The sequence below is a fragment of the Trametes versicolor genome, assembly GCF_000271585.1.
Source record: "Trametes versicolor FP-101664 SS1 unplaced genomic scaffold TRAVEscaffold_1, whole genome shotgun sequence".
NCBI classification, from domain to species: domain Eukaryota; kingdom Fungi; phylum Basidiomycota; class Agaricomycetes; order Polyporales; family Polyporaceae; genus Trametes; species Trametes versicolor.
The window spans coordinates 1,154,703-1,174,660 of record NW_007360321.1 but is presented as its reverse complement, the minus strand read 5'-3'; the positions used below and the strand labels follow the sequence as shown (position 1 = coordinate 1,174,660).

General features: G+C 61.8%; 5 protein-coding genes across 5 annotated transcripts; 2 read left to right on the top strand and 3 right to left on the bottom strand.

Annotated features, from left to right (window-relative positions):
• Positions 1 to 1,051: 1,051 nt before the first annotated feature.
• TRAVEDRAFT_32917 (uncharacterized protein) lies at positions 1,052 to 5,210 on the top strand (the record flags this gene model as incomplete). Its single annotated transcript, XM_008033758.1, has 9 exons — positions 1,052 to 1,627; positions 1,707 to 1,985; positions 2,042 to 2,551; positions 2,608 to 3,909; positions 4,013 to 4,300; positions 4,373 to 4,423; positions 4,500 to 4,661; positions 4,731 to 4,903; positions 4,982 to 5,210. The coding sequence occupies 9 exons, from the start codon at positions 1,052 to 1,054 to the stop codon at positions 5,208 to 5,210; spliced, it is 3,570 nt and encodes a 1,189-aa protein (XP_008031949.1).
• Positions 5,211 to 10,197: 4,987 nt separating this feature from the next.
• On the bottom strand, positions 10,198 to 10,682 carry TRAVEDRAFT_55115 (uncharacterized protein; the record flags this gene model as incomplete). Its single annotated transcript, XM_008034161.1, has 1 exon — positions 10,198 to 10,682. A coding segment is annotated over one exon (355 nt), but the record flags the coding sequence as incomplete, so codon positions are not given.
• Positions 10,683 to 11,871: 1,189 nt separating this feature from the next.
• Positions 11,872 to 13,785, bottom strand: TRAVEDRAFT_41493 (uncharacterized protein; the record flags this gene model as incomplete). The annotated part of the gene is made up of 14 exons (XM_008033911.1): positions 11,872 to 12,310; positions 12,363 to 12,385; positions 12,441 to 12,478; positions 12,537 to 12,654; positions 12,714 to 12,721; positions 12,781 to 12,832; positions 12,885 to 12,907; positions 12,971 to 13,136; positions 13,206 to 13,290; positions 13,347 to 13,396; positions 13,449 to 13,501; positions 13,557 to 13,562; positions 13,633 to 13,652; positions 13,736 to 13,785. 14 exons carry the CDS (start codon positions 13,783 to 13,785, stop codon positions 11,872 to 11,874), a joined length of 1,131 nt encoding a protein of 376 aa, XP_008032102.1.
• Positions 13,786 to 14,528: 743 nt separating this feature from the next.
• Positions 14,529 to 17,286, bottom strand: TRAVEDRAFT_157987 (glycosyltransferase family 22 protein). The gene is made up of 8 exons (XM_008034505.1): positions 17,029 to 17,286; positions 16,867 to 16,973; positions 16,656 to 16,810; positions 16,448 to 16,607; positions 16,105 to 16,391; positions 15,590 to 16,051; positions 15,042 to 15,533; positions 14,529 to 14,926 (listed from the first exon to the last, which is right to left on the bottom strand). The coding sequence occupies exons 1-8, from the start codon at positions 17,157 to 17,159 to the stop codon at positions 14,645 to 14,647; spliced, it is 2,076 nt and encodes a 691-aa protein (XP_008032696.1). The 5' UTR covers positions 17,160 to 17,286; the 3' UTR covers positions 14,529 to 14,644.
• Positions 17,287 to 18,744: 1,458 nt separating this feature from the next.
• Positions 18,745 to 19,044, top strand: TRAVEDRAFT_111385 (uncharacterized protein; the record flags this gene model as incomplete). Its single annotated transcript, XM_008034504.1, has 1 exon — positions 18,745 to 19,044. A coding segment is annotated over one exon (300 nt), but the record flags the coding sequence as incomplete, so codon positions are not given.
• Positions 19,045 to 19,958: the final 914 nt, after the last annotated feature.

Genomic DNA, 19,958 nt, shown 5'->3' with positions numbered 1-19,958 from the left:
GAGAGCGGAGGAGGCTGGTAGAAGAGCGCGAACTGACGCGCACGCGTCGATGAACGGCCGCTCACTCTCGTCGAAGTGGTTCGGCGACTCGCGCTTGTTTTATGGGACGAGTTGAATGCGTTCCATAGTTCATACGCGCCAGACGACGGGACTTTCTGCGCCCACCACTCGTCCGCCCGCTGCACCCGGTTCCGGCGGGTAACACGGCTCCACCTATCGGAGAACCCCCTTTCTCTTGAACAAGTTGTTCTGCGAAAAATGTACGGCGAACATGTTTCGCAGGTCAACGGAGTGGTTATAACCTGCCCAGTTCCAGCCACATGGGTCGTGCTGCCCAACGCGTGGGTAGCGTGGCCGTAAACGAAATCGTTGTCGGATGTGACTTGCAACGAGACGCGACGCCACATACGCCTTGCAAAGCATCATGTATGTTCTCATCATGGGATCAGGCAGGCGGGCAAACTTTACTCGTTCCGCGCGTAACATATCCGGCTGAACACTGCACCAGAGGGCCGGGCTGTTTGTTCTATGGAGACAGCCCTGCCTTTTATTCGCGTGTTCCTCGAATCATATCAGCTGAAATCCGCTATGTGACTGGGATGAGTGACCAGGCCACAGAAGTCACCATCCGAGTACGCCGTTTGGGCGACACCTCTTGCTGGCCCGTTTGAAGTCCCCGTCTTCCAGTCACGTCGGCCAAGCCGCCGCCCACACATTGTTTATTGACAAGGTTCTACCCCGCTCCATTGCGCTGTGGTGGTTGAGTGACGAGTAATGAGAGGGCGGCGCCGTGCAAATCGGTATACGACTTAATTATCGCATATGGAATAGGTCATCTTCCTCGACGTAGGTGCGGTCGCGACCGCGCTCCCATCGACCAAGACGTAGTAAGGAGATGAGCGCGACACGACGCGCGTGCGTCACTCAACGGGCTGAATCCGTTCCGTCCAACATCCGTGCTCGACGAGACTTTCTGCTTCTATTTGATCACTCGTGCTCAACGCGGTTATGCTGCAGGATCGACACGCCTGGGGTCATCGAACGCGTCTCCATGCTCTTCCACGGCAACCCCTACCTCATCCAAGGCTTCAACACGTTTCTGCCGCCCGGGTACCGCATAGAGCTCAACAACGACCACACCGACACGATCACCGTGACCACCCCCATGGGCCAAATGACCCAGCGAACTACGATGTACGGTATACCCACTACCCTTGCGCGCGAGCCCGGCGGCACCCCCGGCGTTGCCCCTCCGTACTCCCAGCCGCCGTTCGGGCTCGCGCCTCCTCCAGTCCTCCCCGTCGGGATCGGGAGCGGCTCGCGCCCCGTTACGCCGATCCCTATACACAACCACCCGCCTCCGCACCTCGGCGCAGAAATGCAGGGCATGCGCCATCTTCTCTCGCACTCGCCGGGGCTGCAGAGCAGGCGCGAAGAGAATAGCGCGGTGTCGATGCTGAACAGCCTGAACGCGCGGCAGACGGACAAGCAGCCGAGTGGCGAGTTCCACCACGCGATCAACTATCTGAACAAGATCAAGCTTCGATACCAGGACGATCCGGAGACGTACAAGCAGTTCCTCGAGATACTGCAAACGTACCAGAAAGAGCAGAAGCACGTGCAGGATGTGAGCGTCTCCTTTCTTGTGATAGTGTGCCGCCCGGACAGCCCGGCTGAGACCTCCTTGTCCGCGTCCGCGAATGAAGCAAACGCAGGTGTACGCGCAGGTGCAGATGTTGTTCAAGGACGCGCCCGATCTTATGGACGAGTTCAAGGACTTCCTACCGGAGGCGACGGGGCCGGCTGCGCATCTCCAGGGCGTCGTGGGTATATTGCCTCAGCCGACGGCCGGCCCTCGTATCCCGGGGTCCTTCACAACACACGAGGCTCCGCAACCAACCGAGAAGAGTACGAAGACACAAAGCAGGCGACGAAAGCGCCCAGAAAAGGAGCCGGCAGCCCCTCCAAAGGGCCCTGGTGGTCGGGTGCGTGTTCGAGTGGCTCACCGTCAAGTGGCTCAGTATTCACTCCGCGAAATTAGGCTGTGAAGCGGGCGAAGACTACCCAGAAACCAGACACCGCGTCTCCCAAGTTCTCGCCATACCAAGGACCCCCGCACTCTCCGCAACCCGTCAATGTACACGTCCACCCCGCGATGGCTGCGCCCATGCACCCACCCGGGCCACATCCCATCCGTCCAGCGAGCGTCGGTCCCGGCCCACCGGTACCCACTGCTAACGAGGAGTTCAACTTTTTCGACCGCGCGAAGAAGGCGCTGGAGCATGGCGGGAGTTACGACGAGTTCCTCAAGCTTCTCAATTTATTCTCGCGCGACATCGTCAGCACGAGAACGCTCATTGATCGGGCGGAGGTATTCTTGGGCGACGGCGACCTCATGGCCCAATTCAAGGACCTCCTGAGCTGGGACGATAGGCTTGGGAACCGCGACGAGGGCCCTCCAGGAAGTCTGCGCACCGGCGCCCCCGATTATTACACGGCGCGGCCGCCTGATGACGGCCAAGGTCCTAGCTACCGACGGCTACCTGACAGTGTGAGTGCTCTCCGCTTCCCACCGCTCGGAACGCCGGTCTCATGACGTGCATGCAGGAGGTGCGGCTTGCGTGCTCGGGGCGCGACCAGCTCTGCTGGTCGGTGCTGAACGACAAATGGGTGTCGCACCCGACGTGGGCGTCCGAGGAGGCCGGGTTCATGACACACAAGAAGAACTCGTTCGAGGACACGCTGCACAAGAGCGAAGAGGAGCGGCACGAGTTCCAGGTGCACATCGAGGCGCTCACGCGCACGATCGCGGTGCTAGAGCCGCTAGAGGCGCGCATCGACGGGATGGGCCCCGAAGAGCGCGCCGCGTTCCGGCTGAAGCCGAACCTGGGCGGGATGTCGCGCACGGTGTACGAGCGCATCATCAAGCGGATTTACGGGTACGACGCGGGGAACGAGGTCCTGCGTGCGCTACAGGAGACACCCGCTGTGGCGGTTCCGGTCGTGCTCACACGTCTGCGACGCAAGGACGAGGAGTGGCGGCGAGCGCAGCGCGAGTGGAACCGGACATGGCGCGAGGTCGATGCGAAGAACTTTTACAAGGCGCTCGACCACCAGGGTATCGCGTTCAAGCAGAGCGACAAGAAGGGGATCACTGCGAAGAGCTTCGTGTTCGAGATCGAGAGCGCGAAGGCGGCGCAGATGAAGGAGCGCGACCGGGAGGCGTCGAACAGCGGGTCGTCGACGTCCGGCGGGATGCCGATGCGCTCGCTCGGCTACCAGCTCGAGTACGCGTTTGAGGACGCCGGCGTGCTCCTCGACGCCGTAAAGCTCGTCTTCTCGTTCCTCGACCACTCGCCACAACACTACAGCCCGGCGGAACGACGCGGAATTGAGCGGTTCCTCCGGTCATTTATTCCCTCCTTGTTCATGTTCCCACCGCAGGAGTTCAACAACGCCTGTGGACCTCTGGCGCCGGGCCACGACGATGACTCCGCCGAGGACGCGGCGTCTCCACCCGCCGGTGAGGACGACGGCAGCGTCGTGAAAGCCGCTGAGGACGATACGGCATCGGTGCCACAGCAAGAAGGTGTTTCGGCAACAGACCTACGGACACGCCTGCTCAAGACGGCACAGGAGAAGACACAGGATGGCGACAGCGGCTCATCGATGGACACCCACTCGACGTCGCCGGCCGCGAGCGACAACAGCCTGAAAGGGGATGGTGCTTCGGGCTCCGCTACGGCGCACCCGGCAGGTGCGCGCGCACCAGAAGGCCGCACTAATCCCGAGGATATCTGGGTGAGGGAACTGAAGGCGAGCGGGGCCCTGGGCGCAGGCGAGACGCCGCTTGTACGACGCCCCTTCTTTGCGGGCACGACGTTCTATACATTGCTGCGCCTGCTGCAGGTGCGTGACATCTTCGGGCGCGCCTTCTAGGCTCGAGCGTACCGGACAAGACTGACGTGCTTGATTCCCAAACGCGCGTCTCGCCCGGCGTCGTCGCGTGCAGCTATTGTACTCGCGCCTCCTGGTCTGCAAGGAGCTCGGTGCGCAGGCGGCGGCGGAGAAGCACGCGTCATTGCTCGCGAACCCGATCGCGGTCAAGCTCGGGTTGGACGAGCCCAGCGGGCCGTCGGTCGTATTGCAGGCGGCGATGGAGGCGTTCGGGGACGGGCGGGGCGGGGAAGAGCCCAACGTGCTATATCTGTACCTTCTGGACGCGTGGGAGAAGGTCTTCGAGAACGAGCTGGACCAGGCGACGTTTGAGGAGCATATGCGGTGGTTTTTCCGCACCAAGGTAACGTGCATGCGTGCCTCCGCACGAATCGCCGGCAGGACGGGCGCGCTGACGAGAGACCCGTGGTGATAGGCTTACAACGTCTTTACGCTGGACAGGGTCATCGGGGCGATCATCAAGCAGGTAAGCGCAGGAGAAGGGCGGGTTATTTGTGCGCAGGCGCGGACGGGGCTGACTCGAGGCGTGCTTTATTTGCAAGGTTCAAACCGTGCTTGCGGACCACAAGTGCCAGGAGCTGTGGTACCTGCTGCGTCAGGCGCGGGGCGCGGAGAGGGCGCCGACGACACAGGACACGATCCGATATCGACGCGAGGCGGAGGGGCACGTCGGATCGGACGAAAAGCTGTATAGGCTGGACTGGGTGCGTGGTCGTAAACGCGCGGATGGGGATGCGAAGGGGGTCGCTGACGGCATTTTGGGACGTGGACAGGATGCTACGGAGAAGAAGTTGCGGATGCAGCTGATGGGCCCTGAGGACCCGACCGTGGACGAAGACGAGAGCTGCGAGGGCCGGTGGCGGGGGTACGTCGCGTCGTACGTGATGGTGCATGCGTCCGAATGGGTGCCTAGCGCGAGCAGCTGTGGGCCGGCGTTCTTGAAACGGTGCGTGTTGTACAAATATAGGCGTGAGCGTGTATGTGGGCTGGGGGCAGGGAATGCTGATCGCACTACTATTATTAGGAACGTGCAGGACGGCGGGGAGGAGGGCGTCAGGGACGGAGTGGTGCGGGAGACAAGGGGGCTGGGGGTGCAGATACGGCGGGGGAGCTACAAGCTGGCGTACGAGGCGGGGACGGAGGACGCGCTCTGGCGGACGCGCGGGCGGGAGCGGGCGCGCTGGCTGGGGGAGCGGGCAGGCTTGCGAGAAGAAGAGCGACGGCGGCTGTTCAGTCGGGTGCTTAGCCGGTGATTGGATGTCTATTTATAGGGGCGTTGTGTATATAAGTGTCGGTGTAGTCTATTGATAGCCCGATAGTTGACGGATAAGTATCGACTAGGACGGGCCATAAGCACCGCCCGACTCCGTCTCCGTCCCCTCCTCCTTGGCCTTTGCCTGCTGTCCTCTGCACTCCCGACGTCCCCTCCGCCGCCAAGCGACTGCCCCCGCCCCTCGTGGCTTGGCACCCCTCTCACCGACCCTTGGCGCACCCTCACTCTCCCAGACGATGCCATGCGCCCGCCCAAGCCTCTTCTAGATCCCGCGTTGGCACAAGCCCCCGCCGCCTCCTCCTCCCGCCGTCGTCCACGCCCGCCCAAGAAGGCCTCCCGACTCCCCCCGCCCCACCCCGCCACCCTCCCAGACCCCTCTTCGGGCATCCTTGCGCTCCTGGTCACCGTCGCTGGCTCGTCTTCGGTCGCCGCCCATCCGCTCGAACCGCTTGACTCTCACGTCCCGCCAGACTTTCTCTGCCCCCGTCTCCACGCTTGGTCTCTCTCGGAGCCCTCTTCCTCCTCATCTGCCGCCCAGCAGACAAACTCTTGGTACTGGGAGCCCTGCGACGCGAGTGAAGCTGCGACCTACGTCGATCTCTCATCCCGGCGCCGCAAGCGTCGCACGCGCCTCACCTCCAACAACATCGCGGATAAATACACCCAGGGGCCAGACGGGCGGTGGAGAAAGGCGGATTCTTGGGAACTGTACGGATCGTCGTCGTGTTCGGTACGTCGCACCCCTCCTCGCCCTCCCCCCTCTGCTCACGCGTGTCACTCGGCGCCCAGACGTCGTCAGATTGCATGGACACACCAAAGCCCACAGAGTTTCCCGTCCAGGACGATCAGGTGACGCCAACGTCGTCCGGATCAGTCACTGCGACCTCCTCCGTATCCTCGTCGCCTTCCCTGCCCCCCGGCTGGGACAAGGGCAAGGTCGATGATGACATGACGGGCATGATTCTCGGTCTCTCGCTATCGCTCGCCGTGGCGCTCACAGTGTTCATGATGGGCATTGTGCGATGGCGACAGAAACGGCAAGCACGAGCCGAAAAGGATACCGAGGGCACGCCTTCCGTCTTCGGCGGAGACAGCATGGAGGAAAGCGAGGAGCTGAAACGCGCGCGCACCCAGCAGCGCCTGTGGGCAAGGGCCTCCGCTAAATGGGTAGCGAACGTCAGGCAATCAGCCAGGCGACGACGGAAGCGCATGGCGGCGACCGCCGCTAAGGATTCCGACGGTAGGCTGCTGCGAGATCCGCAAGGTTCTTCGTCTTCCGTTTCGTTAGCGCACACAACCATTGCACACGACTTTGACAACCGCGCATCAAGCCCATCCTCCCTGCGGAGCAGCAGAAGGAGCATTGTTTCGCGTTCCCCCAGCCCCACGCCCACGGATCGACATAGGCCATCCTCGTCTTCGCACCACCCACCCGCATACCTCCAGAGTTCCTCATCAGCGTTCCAGTACGCCTACCCTCGCTGGGATTCCCACCCCCTTGACACCACGCCAGACTCTCACCACGCTTCTCGCCTTCCCCCACCACCCGAGAGCCCTCCCCCATGCTCCGCTGACAGATCCCCACCGCCGTCGCTCTCACCGCTCCCATACGAGCCGCCGGCCCACTCCGCGCACGTTGCCGTGGACGACAAGGCCGTCCTCGCGCGCCTCGTCCATCTCGCGAGCGCCCCTCCTGCGCTCGCCGCCGACAGGTCGACGTCGCCAGCGCTGCCGCCTGGGGGATCGTCGGAGATGCAGCCCTCGGTGCCTGTGCTCGACGAAGATCCGTACGAGTGCGTCCCGCCCGACATTGAGTTCGACAGCGACGCGCCTCCCAGCGGGGTTCGCTCGGACCGGCGCCCTGGGCTCGCGAGCCAGGCACATGACGGCACCCACAGTTCTCCTCCGCACGGCCTGGCCCCGCAGCTCCTCCCTTCGGTGCCAATCGAGCTGGACGCGCTCGGCGCAGCAGACGGGGATGAGGACGACGACGAGGACGGCGTGGTTCCTTCGTACGCGGAAGACGTGCTGCGGCACAGACCGCTATTGCTCCCGTCGCCTCCGGCGAAGGTGCCACTCACAGGGCCGATGTTCTACGAGTATCCGGACGACTTCGAGCGCGACGTGGTGTCGGTCGACCCGCCCGAAGAGCCGTCTGCTCCGCCGTTCGAGGACCCGTCGTCGCCCCCGCTAGAACCTTACGCGCCCCTGGACGCAGGCGTACCTGACGCAACCCACGCTCACATGATAGCTCCCAGCGCGCCGCCGCTCGAGTATGCGTTCGAGGAGCCGATGGGTACGTCAGAAGCACACGCACCATCCGCGCCATCGCTAGAATACGAGGACGAAGACGAGGCCTTCCCAGCGCTGCCTGCGCAGTCGAGCTCGAGCGCGTCCGCACACCACGGCGACCGCCCGCCAGAGGCCCACGCGCGCTCGCCGTCTCCTGACGATCAGGGAAGTGTCAGTGCCCACGTCACCGCCAGCTCGGCTCCAGGCGCACGCGTCCCCTCCCGGGTCCGTGGTACAGGAGACGCGGCGCCGCCCCAGTACCTTCCATAGCAGCAGCACATCCCCTAGAGTCCCTGTGCTCTCGATCTGGGATGAGCCCCTCCGTGGCCGTGGCCATTATGCGCGATACGCTGCCCCGTGCGCTCGCCAGGCCTTCTACTCGCCTGCTGGGGGACACGGGGCGCGCGGACGGAGCTTGTGCAGGGGCAGCGAGGACCCGTGCGTGCGGACAGATGCGCATTCGTCCGTCTCTATACACCGCACGCCGCCGCCGGCAGCTCCGCTTCCTGGCCTGGACAGTCCACGTATCGTACTACGCCTCGCACCCCGCCGACGTTCTAATCGTCCCCGCCTCCGCCGCCGGTCCGCCGCGAGAGCGCGGACGCAGAAGCAGAAGCAGCAGACTCCGAACGTGTACTATTACCTATACAACTACACACCGTGATCGCCCGCGGGTCACGCCCGCCTGCGCGCGCGCGCACTCGGGCTTCGCAGCAGTAATATCGGACCCGTCGCTGCCTCGTATAGTTTTCGCATAGCTACATCGCACCGCATATGCATTTGGACCACTACCACCACACGCCCCCGCGCCCGTGTCCGCAGACCGCCGCATTTGTACGCCATATTGTAGTGTCCCAGCAAGTACTAGTGCGCATGCCACACACCCTCGCACCATGCACACGCTCTCGAGCGCGCCCATCTCGCACATATGCGCTATTCTCGACGACCGCACCCGACCGTCGACGCGTCCATCGGTCCACAAAAATATACCGCTGGCCTCTTCGCTGCAACCGGGCCATGTTCGCGCCCCGCAGCGTTTGCCCATTCGTGCGCGGTTTGTTTTTGGGCCCACCGTCGCCATCGCATCTAATCAGATTTATCATTTTGCTTCCGTCCTCCCGGCAGAACCTGCGTCGTCGCTGTGCGCCCATGGGGAAGCTGCGGCCACGGTCCCCCGCGCGCGCTCGTGCGTCCGGTCTGGGCTGCGCAACACAATGCTAAATACAGCACGGAAGATTGTCGGAACGTCCCACCGTCCAGTCGTCGCCCCGGAAGTGCCTTTTTGCAGCGCAGATGAGCGCAGATGTCGACGCGCAGGAGCGCACAGGACCAGCGGAGGATCACGACGGGTGGCCAGCCGACACGTCCGCTGCGAGCATGGACGGGTGAGAATCAGCCGACAGCCGCTCGACATCCGGGCGGTGGGTGATTACATATTGAGATGTGGACGATCTGGCGGCCTCGAAGCTCCACGAAGTCGACGAAGTCAATACAGTGCAGCCCGAGCTAACACCGCCTGCAGCGGCTATCACGAAGCTAGTATCAGACGCAACACAGCACGGCGCGCGAGGCGGGCACCTACATCTGCGCTACGCGCCCGCGCGCACCCAATCGCATATGGTTTGGTGCGTGCGCCGATCCGGAGCGGGGGTTGGAGGCTCAGGCTGATATAGCTGCTAGCGTGTTGGTCGAGATCATGGATGCGCGTCCGGTGGTGCCAGCACTTCACAGATGTCGATGCGCGCCCGGCTGGGACCAGATCTGCCGCCATCTGCGCGCAAATCCGCCGCCGGAGAGACTAGGGTGTGGGGGTGCTGCTAATCAGAGAGATCAGCCAGGATAGGGCACAATTGCGGAAGGTGGACAGGTGAGAGGCGCGTTGTACGTACCTGGGGCCGCCGCTCATCAGCTTCATGCCAGTGCGCACGTCCGCTAAAGCCTCGAGGCCCGCGAGCTCGACGTCCTGTCGTGATCGGCTATTCAACGAAGGTGCGACTATCCCCAGTTGGCAGGAACGTCTGCGCCGTATGTACGCGCGCCGGGTGCACGAGCAGCCCACGCGGCCTCGGAGCAGCCAGGGTTTGCGAGGGCCTGCGAGCCTCGAGGGCACGGCTGAACGCGCGAGCGGTCCATATTGGTGCGGGCGAGGATTGATCGTGTAAGCCCCGGTGCGAGCGGAGCTGCCTTCGAAATAGTCATTGATTAATGAACAGGCACACTGGGCTCAAGTGAGGTGTGCGACCTTGTGCATTGACTGCAAGCGCGCACCTCGGAAATACGTTCATTCAGTTTGAGCGGCCAGCCTGAGTATAGCAGCCACCAAAACGTGAGGTCGTCGCACGGACAGGATCGCGTTTCAAGCTGAAGCCCCAAGCTTCACGTCTCGAGACAAACGAGCAAACCATCTGCAAAACATCATCATGTCAGTGAGTGCTGCCAGCTTGAGTGCATGCCGACAGTAGTAAACCTACGAGGACAAGCCTAAAAGTACCCCCACCCTGCATGGCCCGAGCGCGGTCATGCCCAATGACGTTGACGGAGGCCGGTGGATGCGATAGAAGCCGGCGAACTCTCCTGAACAGCGCCTCGTGTCCATCGAACGCTTCGCCAACACCGACAAAGCAGCTCTCTTCGCCGTCGTGGCGCAGTCCCGAACTCAAAACCCGCCTTCGCCCGCCTCCGTCCAACACACTCCGCCCTCCTTCGTGGTCCGAGTCCGAGTCCCTGGCTACCCTCCTCAGGGCCGCCCTTCTCCTTTGACGTCCGAAGCGCAGATGACGCCCGCGCGTTCCCACCGCCGTCCTTCTAGCAGTCACAAGGGCGCGGCCTTCGAGCGCACAGGACGCAGATCGCGCCCGCCCACCACAGCGGGAGGTGCGCCGCCGTGTTCGGGCGCGGTCTCGCCCCGCTCCTCCGAGCCGAGCCTGTCACTCTACCTTGAAGCCTGAAATTATGAAAGGCTGAGCATGATGTCCGTCGCGGGGCGACCCGACGTGACTGTTCCCTCGTACTTAGTCGCCGGGTCGACCACGACCACGCAGAATGCCGGACCGCTAGCAGGGACGCGAACGATGTCAGGCAAGCATACGTACGCGTGCGCGCACAACAGCGCGAGCGCGATCCGAACCCTCCGCGAGGCTCCCGCCCGAACCATGCCCCCACTTGGCAGCAGCCACGCACCCCTCCGAAGCCTCCGCTTTTAGCTCGCGAGCGCATCCCTCAGTCTCCGGGCCTCCCGACTCACACCCGCTCGCCCGGTGTGCGACGCACCAGCCTCCAAGCACGAGCCAAGCGCGAATGCGGGCAGGGTCGGACGCCCGGCAGCGCGGCGGGCGTGCACACCCACAGCGACGCCGGTATCAGTATCAGCATACATATCAGGCTGGTATCTTCGGGGTCCTGTACGTACGCCCGCATTGACCTTCGGATCCTCGCCCGTCCCCACAGCGAGGAGCCTTGCGGAGGAGCGTGCGTGCCGCCGGGTTCGCGCCCGTGGGAGCTCGTCCAGCACCGCGGGTTGCTGCGCCCAAAATGGGCGTGGCCGCAGGATAACGCGCTGCGACGCGTCAAAGGAAGGGCTTGTTATTGTGCTTGGCTTGCTTCCTTGAGCATGCGGGAGTGAGAGTGGAAGATAAGACAGCGGTGGACGGCGGATGGCCGCTGGGGAGTGTCAATGCCGATGAACGACGTGAAGATTATGGTTGGGCTGTGGCAGTGAGGGTGCGGCGGCGAACCGGCGGTACCAACCACGATGCCCATTTCCGGTGCTCGGCAGCCCTCGGCAGTGAGTTAAATCTGCACACATACGCCCACCCCATCCATAGCGGCGCATTTATTTCAGTCTTATTTCGAGCTCAAGTTTTGCCAGGTGGGAGTTGCAACATCGGCTTCTCAGCCCACGCCTGAGGCATATGTGCGGAGTTGTGTTCAACCACGCGGGAGGCTCTTGTACCGGAGGGAACACGCCCGGACTCGCACAGCGCCAGTGGAGAACCAGCGAAGGGCAGCCAAGAGTCTTGTGCGATGCTTCTCTGTTTCAGACATGGTTCGCAGGGGTAACTCATCTACTCAAGAGGCGGTGAAAGTGTGAAGGTATGTATGCGACAATTACGAGAACACTACTATGCAATACAAGGTGCGATTCGTGAACAGCGGTGGATGAAAGGACGACGAATAGTAAAGCTGCGATTGGAAAGGGGGGCGCGGAGGATAGTGTAAACAGAGCGTCGTATGATTACAGAGTGTCACTGGCAGCTGCGGGGTCCGGCGAGTCGTGTTTTCCGAGCGCTGCGACCACACCCATGAGTAATGCTCCACCGTCTAACATTAGTACGGCGACACTCACCAATCTACATGGTCGTCTTTTCGACTTCCACCCTGATTCCGCTGACAGGGCTACCCAGGCCCATCTCCCCGCTATAGACCGCTGCCTCCACGTCCGCTTTGTACCCGTGCATGTGGTCCAACTCCAGGCCGCTCATACTCGTCGTCATCCCGTCCCCGGGAATGCTGCCAATGGTGCTCAACACAACCCCCTGCGGACGCACAATTGTCTTTGAGCCGCCGCGTCCTTGCATTCCGAAGCCGAAACCCAAACCAGAGAAGGGAGACCCTGGATTTGACTTGGTCGAGGTAACGCCGGCGGTGAACGCGATGGTGCCCGTGGACTGGTTATGGCTGACGGTTTCGGACCCGCGCTCGCGGAGGTCGAGGATAAGCCGGCATGCGAGGACGGGCGACAGCATGACACTGAGAGGTATGCAGATAGCGGAGATAGCTTGACGGGGCCTATGATATGTTTAGCACGGAGAATTGAGAAGTAAGCGCAGCGTCTACGTACTGAAGATAGAAGATGCCGTTGACCTGCCGGTACGTGTGTCAGCATTGATGAGATATGTACTTTGTAAGGTCGACTTACCAAGTTGGCGAATGAGATGAGAATGTAGTAAAAGACACCTTTTTAACGCAAACTTCAGCGAAAAGACAAAGACGCGCAAGGTGAGTCGGAACATACCCTCGCGAAGGAACGTCTGGATGAGGCGGCTGCTGGGTCCACCGTTGCGGCGCCGGATGGAGATGGCCTTGCCAACAGTCATGAAGGTAACTACGGTGTCGTAGAGTAGAGGTGCAATCTGTCGGAGTGTAATCAGTTATGAGCCGAACATCGGGTGGACGTGTCGAGATCACTAACGAAAAATCCTAGAAAAGGCAACGAGCAGTCAGTAAAGCGCAATGGCGGCGACGAGCAAAAGATGTACCGAGAAGGTGGGCAGAATGAGGCTTTGACCTCGGGAAACACGGTCCAGAAGCCTGCACCGCGCATGAGCACAAAACAAGACAAGGCGGATCGCGGAAGACGTACACTTCCGGGAAGGAACGGGAGGACTGCAAGCAGAAATTGATACTGACGTCAGCATGAGGTGAGCGGACGATGACGACAAGACTTACGGAGCATCTGCGACGTGGCGACGTACAGCTGGTACGACACCACGCCCGCGAGAGCGGACACGAGGAACGCGAGGATGTAGATGTTGCGGTTAAAGAAGGCGTACGTCCTAATTAGGAGGATGCACTCCGCCGCGACTTGATTCCACATCGCCAGGGAGACGGGGATCTGCAGTCGCCGGGAAAGTATGAACCGCTCAGTCCATGCGTTGGGGCGACGACGGGAGACCCTACGTACCCTGAAGATTCGCTGGCACGTCTCGAGGGAGTGGTTGACGGCAAACGCCCAGAGGAGGTATGGGACGACGGCCAGGACCCAGTACCTAAGCCGAGGAGGCGCATGAGCGCCCCTCCCCCATGTGTGACACGTCAGACGTACCGGCAGAGCAGGTACGCGACCTTGACTGGCGTCCAGCTCGTCTTCCAGATCTAACAATCACAAGTTCAACATTGAACGACACAACGACAACAGTGTACTTACGAAGCGCCACTCCCGCTGGAGGCCAAAGAACCAATCCCAGACCACGACAGCATCTGGCGCGCGCACTCATCAGCCGAAATCACCGTTGACGCGTCAACATGAACCTACACATCGCTAAAAATCAAAAAGTCGCGTTAGCCTGATGCCTCACAGTCTAGCATCCACCGCAGCAACAGGGACTTACCACAAAAGTGGACTTGTGTGCTGTAGGCGTTGGAGGCGTTAAGATTGGTCGCGGGCGGCGTGAGCGAACCCGAACCAAGAAACGAACACGGCGGGATACGCACACGAAGATGAAGTAGAGCGCGGTCTCCGGCGTGTCGTCGTACTTCGGCATCGCGTCTTGCTGGCTCTACAGACAAGTCTAGAGACGGGCGGGGCGGGGGGCGGGGGCGGGCGATAGCCGTGCTGGCGGAGGGGATGGTGGGGGAGGAGAGAAAGCCACGGGAGGAGGGCGAGCGAGGAGGGGATATAGGAAGCCCGCGCGACTGCCGTTTTCGCCCTTGCCGTCACGCCCACGGCGCACTCGGGAGAGCGGACGGGCACGTCGCCCTCGCCCGCACGACCAGAAATCGAAGCCGCCATCCCAGCACCACCCCCGCCCGATCCGGACACACCCCTCCCGTCCCAGCACAGCGCCCACGCCGCCCGCCAGCGTGCTCGCCCCGATATGGCACGCCCCGGGCCCGCCACAACGCGTCCTGGCACGAAGCACGTCCGCCTGCCCCCATCCCCGCGCCTCCGAGGCGTTGAGGCCCGCGCTCGCCTCCCAGCGAGCGAAGCCCCGGCCACCCGGCCATCCAACCCACCCATCCGACGGCCCCGGGCGTGCGGAACGAACGGGCTTCGACCAGCACACAAGCCGAGCAGGACCTGCGCACGAACATACATGCCCGCATCCGGCAGGTGCACCTCCTTTTCCGGAACACCAGCACACGCGCCGCCCGCTTCGACGCCGTGCATGATCGATCTGTGCCGCCGTCACCGGAGGCTCGCGGCATCACATCGCCCGCGCATGTGCTGCTCGACGCTACTCGCGGTGCGCACAGTTCACACCGGCCTCCAACGCGTTCGAACACGGCTCTCTGCAGGATAAACCGGGATTAACATTACGGCACGCCCGACGTAGAATAAGTAACCGTGCAGCTCTGCAGCGCGCGCTTTTGATACCGTCCTCGCTCCCGCCACCGACCGCGTTACGTCCGGCCCACGACCGTGTGCGCCTTCTCCTTTCTCGCCACGTTCGCGCGGTGTTTCAGCAGGCAGAACTCCCCAAACTCGTTGTTCTGCTGCCACAGCGCGCCCGGCATCCAAAGCGTGCGCGTCAGCAGCGGCGAGTGCGCTGCGTCCAGGAACGGCTGGCACGTCACCCGCTCCCACGTCTTCTCGTCCGCGATGTACCGCGGCTCGTGCGCCGCCTCCGTCGGGTGAAGGGGGAAGTCGAGGTCGAGCAGGTAGTCGCACCCCGCCACGTCCGCCTTCACGCCCAGCGGCGCGTGCCATTGTCGAGGGAGGGAGGGGAGAGAAGAGAAAGCAGATGCTGTCAGCCACAACGCCTCCCGCTTCGCTGCACCCGACGAAGCCGGCACTCACATAGAGCTGTGGCGCTTCCGCGTTCAGATCGTTGAGGTACTTGGGCACCGCCCTCGTGCCGCCGGCACGCTCGAGCAATCCGCCACGCCGCGCCGTCTCTGCGAAGTGTCCAGGCAGCATGCCGTCGAACTCGCTCTTGATCCAGTCCACGCGCACCCCGTCCGGGACGAGGAAGTGGCCCGGGAAGCGGTACCACTCCTTGCCGACGCACAGACGCAGGTCCCAGTCCTGTATGAGGCCCAGGTCGATCCGCGGCAGCTGATCCTCGTCCGAGTGTCGCTGTGAGCGCCCCGCTGTCGTCGAGGGGGGCGGGAGGGAGATGAGGCCGGTGACGTTCAGCAGACGGGGGACCTCCGCGGCCTCCAAGGCGTGCGTAACCGACATCGGAGCGTGGTAGTACTTCCAGTGTGCCATTATCCGAGACACGGAGAGCACGCACGACGCGGCGATGACGGAGAGCGTGAACTGGCTAAAGAACGTCGAGCGCGAGGCCTGTGTAGAGTTCAATATACGTACGTCACGAGGCGAATCCACAAAGCCACGCTCACCTTGTAAGGCGAATTCGTGAAGGCGATGAACACCGTCTCGAGCCATCCGCGAACAAGGTAAACTGTCACCGCAGCATTGAAGCAAATCAACGGATAGATCGGGTACAGGAACCGTTCCTCCTTGTGCTTCTGCAAGGTCATGATCGCAAGCCACACGTACACCGGTGCGAGTCGGACCGCAAGAAGGGTGTATGGAGAGCTTTTGTCGGCGTACAGATAGCGTTCCCCAAGACGTTTGTTGTCTACCCGGTATGTGACGGCAAGTGCCGGGATGGCGGCCAAGGCGAACGGAACAAGCACGTTGAAGTTCAAAAGTAGGTTGGAGAGATAGAAGGTCGTCGGCTCTGTCCCGTATAGCTCTGGGCCACGCTGCGCATCCGGAAAGACATTGTACTTGACAATGTTCCAAGGCACGATGGTCAGCTTCCCGTAGAAGAGGGTGTCCAGGGCGACCACGGGGACCTGCAACGAGGCGTTCACATGAGCGTGATTGACTCAAGTGAACAGATACATACCAAGAGCAGCAGTGCAGTTGCCGCGGAAGTAATCATCCGCTTCCACCTACCGACGAGCCACGAGGTTTTAGCCTCAGACGTGACCTTGTCAGTACCGCTGACGAAGAGTTCCTCGAACACGAATGGGATAGCGACTGCCAATGAGAACGGCCAGCCCACTACCGCCCCAGTTGCGAATGCTAGCGTGGCCAGGAGCGTCCGGCGCATATTGTCGCTGCTGGGCGGCTCTAGTGCGTATGCAAATGCGAAAGTGTTCGCATACATGACAAACGACGAGGGGAGGAATGCTGCGGCGTAAGGTCAGCATATAACTACATATAACCAGTATAGAGCGTCAGCCTACATGTAGAGGCAGTCCACATTCCCGCGTTGAAGGCCAATAGGAAGAACACATAACGCCCAACGCGGTAGTTGATCCGGTCGACCACAGCACGGTAGAACGTGACTTCACACAAGGACGACAGAACAGCTAGGGTGATGCGAACGGCAAAGAAAGCAGGTCGCTAAAACAAAAGCTCAATATACGCAAAATACACGCACACCACACATACCTTCTCGGGTCCTAGGAATGTCGCTGTGATTTGTACGGGTAGATAGTGGAGGAGGATGTACGCCCAACTGCGAATCGAGTATTCGGGCGAAGTCTCCCATGTCTGGAAACCATAACCCTTGTACAGGTAATGCAAGGGCTCCCAGAAGTTGAAGACTGTTGCACGACACGTCGTTATGAAGGCACTGAGCTTTAGACGAGAGCCGACGTACCTTCGTCACAGTCTTGAATGCCGCTATACATGGCGCCCGCTACTCGGATGAGCAGGAAGATGCGCAGGGCCGCCGACCAGGACGGACACCATGGTGCGCGCTGCGCTCTATAGAACACATTAAGCCAGGTGCAGATGCACTTCCCAGAAGATATGGACGCACCTCCGGAGCTGATCCTGCAGAAGACCTCCATGACGATTCTTCGGCTTCACAGAGGTTTCTGCGGGCTTGTTCGTGGGCCTCCGGAAGCTAATAGTCTGGACGTTCGGGTTCCCTTGATAGCCTGTAGACATGGTGGTCTGTGTGGAAGACCTAGAGGACGACTAGGGTGACCATGTACAGAGTGCGGTGAGAGAGTGGTGAGAGCGTTGTCGGCCGACGGTGGCAGCGGCAGGAGACGGAGGTGAAGGGACGTGAGCGGGCAACCCACGTGGGGAATGTCGCGCGTCATGACATCGCGACGCGTTCCGAGCGCTCACTTCACGCGTTCTCGCCGCCACCATGATAGTTCGGCGAGTCTCTACATCGAGTATTCTGCCTTCTTTGTTCTATTGGCTAAGTTCTTAGCTCAGAAGTTAGCAGAAATCGACGCACCAGCCCTGCCGAAGCGCGTGAAGAGAGGAGATGTGCTCCGTCGGGGGAGCTAGCCCCGGGGAGTTGTTCGGCTGACTGCACCTGTCTGCTCGGGGCTGACCTCAGCCCATTTTTCTGGCTTGCTACTTATACGAGCCCTCGTCTTGCCACACCCTACCCAGATATTCCCCAGTCTTGCAGCGTAGCCTGGTCGCTGTTGCAGGAATGGACATCGATACCGACGTCGACGGCCTCTTCAGCAGACCCCAAAGCTGGTCCGCCCTCGACTCGCTCGGATCTCTCTCTCCTCTCAGCCCTTCTCCCTCGGGTAGCCTCGGTGCTATCGCTACATTTGCCAGCTTCGGCGACCTCCCTATCTTCCTCCACACCAGCGACGATGCTTCTCCGACGGACTTGAACCTCGCTGTAACCGAGCCTGCAAGCCCTAGAGTCTCTACCTTTCTTGCTCCTAACTGCAGCACCACTACCTTTCAATCCACCAACACCTTCGGCGTTCCCCGTACGCCTGATCCTAATGGCGGTACCTCAGACGACGTTGCATCTGACGACGCTAGCGACTACTACACTGCTCGATCATCTATTGCCCGCCCTTCTCCTGACCCCGCCTATCTCTCTGCTGTACGGCCTAGCCGCAGCGCTGGATACTTCAGCAATCGCTTCGCTAGTATCGCAGACCTCTCGCGCTTTTCCGTCTCGGCCTATGCGGAACCTTGGGGCTCCAACGACAACCTTGCTGCGTCTACATCAGGTCCAAGTTCTCCGACTGTCGACATCGGCCCTCTAGTGTCACCCTCGGGGTCTATCATAGTCTCCCCTGCTGATGACTACCCGTCCGTCCCGACATCGCCGCCTCCAATGTACAGGGTTTCCCCGTTCCCGTCCACTGAGAATCTCTCCAACGGACCTCCCTCGCATCTGGCTCCACCTACGCCTTCTCGGTCTTGGTCGACTATATCCACGGTGCTCTTCAACCGGCGTCCAATATCTCCGTCGCTTTCCATGGCCAGTACTCTAGCCTCGGCAGATAACAGTCCTACCAAGAACACCTTTCGCTTCCCCCACATGAACTCTGGAAAGCCTCCTCGGAGCCCCTCGGCGCATTCAGACCTGGCGGAACAAGCGATACGATGCCTCTCTCCGCTCTTCGGGAAGATGTTGCACTCTACACCATCCTCACCTGAGCCTCGGCCTCCCCGATTTGATCGTCACCCGTGTCCCCTACTCGGGCGCAGCACAAGCACCGGTCCTTTCTATGGCTCTGGCTCTAGTTCTGGTTCTGGGCATATGCGTACACCCTCCAAAGTAGACAACCTCCCCGAAGCTCTGAACTGGCTCCGAGACACATGCATCGAGCTCTGGATCGACCAAGAAGGCTTCCGCGCCATCCGCGCCCAATTCCACCTCGGCGCATACACCCCGGCGCCACCGCTCTTTTCATCGCCTACCGACGAGCCCACGTACGGGCTGGCCATCTTTCACCCCACCCGCCCTCAACGTGCGGTTTACCACCACGGCGCTCTCGACTCGGCTCCAGTCCTCCGCCGGCTCACGCTCGCCGGCACCGAGGAGCGCGACTACATTTCTCGTCAAGCATCCCTCACCATCAAAGCAAACGGGGTGTATGCGGTGTGCGGCACCGAGGACGCCCCGGGCCCGGGACATGCTCCCCTGCGGTGGCGCTTCGAGTACGCGGTCGACGACCTGCGGGGGGAGAAGGCCCTCACCCCACTAAGCTTTGCGTGCGCCCCAGGGCTGCTGCACGCGGGACACGGGAAACGCGTGCGCCTCATGCATGTGCTCAGGAAGAACATCGCCCCGAAGCTCAGCGCAAAGCGTGCCGCGGGCGACGACAGCGCGCTGCACGGGCTGCCCGAGCTCCCCAGGATACCTCAGGGGGCGCCGCGGGCTCAGGGACGCACTCTCCACCGCCGCACGCGCTCGTCCGATCCCTCAAGCGCGCCCGCATGGCCGCAGGGGCAAGCAGGTCCTCCGAGGAAAGCGAGGCCTGCGTCCGTGTGCGCCGCCAGTGCGCTCCCGCAACCCTCTGCCTCTGCCTCTTCCCCGGGGATCGGTGTGCGGCAGCGCGTGCGCGGGCATGCACACGCCCACAGCGTGGCGTCCTCGCAGCTGTCCGCGCACATCGTCTCCCCGGACGAGCTCGCGCAGATCCTCGAGGGGCTTCCGACCCCGGACAGGCCTAGGCACGCGGACTATACGGGCGCGCGGGCGCATCCTACGGAGCTGAGTCCGCCGCCCAGCTATTATCGGAGCAGGAGGGTGCAGTCGGAGATGGGGCGTGTGGACGAGGTGGGGGCGCTCGTCCTCTGAGGGAGGGGGTTCGGCCCGAGTAGTATACTAGTCATCAGAGTCCATTTGCGTTGTACGATCACAGCAAACGAGTCCGGCGCAGACAGTCTATGTTCCCAATAGATCCATTCATCATATCATAACATCGCACTTAAAAGTGTAACACGTGGGTATAATGTAACGTTACAAGA

What these genes read in the sequence shown, in the direction of transcription:
- TRAVEDRAFT_157987 (XM_008034505.1), bottom strand. Translation starts at nt 17,159, where the DNA reads ATGTCTACAGGCTATCAAGGGAACCCGAACGTCCAGACTATTAGCTTC. An exon ending in CTGCAGGATCAGCTCCGGAG is followed by an intron (nt 16,974 to 17,028) that starts GTGCGTCCATAT and finishes TGTGTTCTATAG; the next exon opens with AGCGCAGCGCGCACCATGGT. An exon ending in CAACTGCACTGCTGCTCTTG is followed by an intron (nt 16,052 to 16,104) that starts GTATGTATCTGT and finishes GCCTCGTTGCAG; the next exon opens with GTCCCCGTGGTCGCCCTGGA.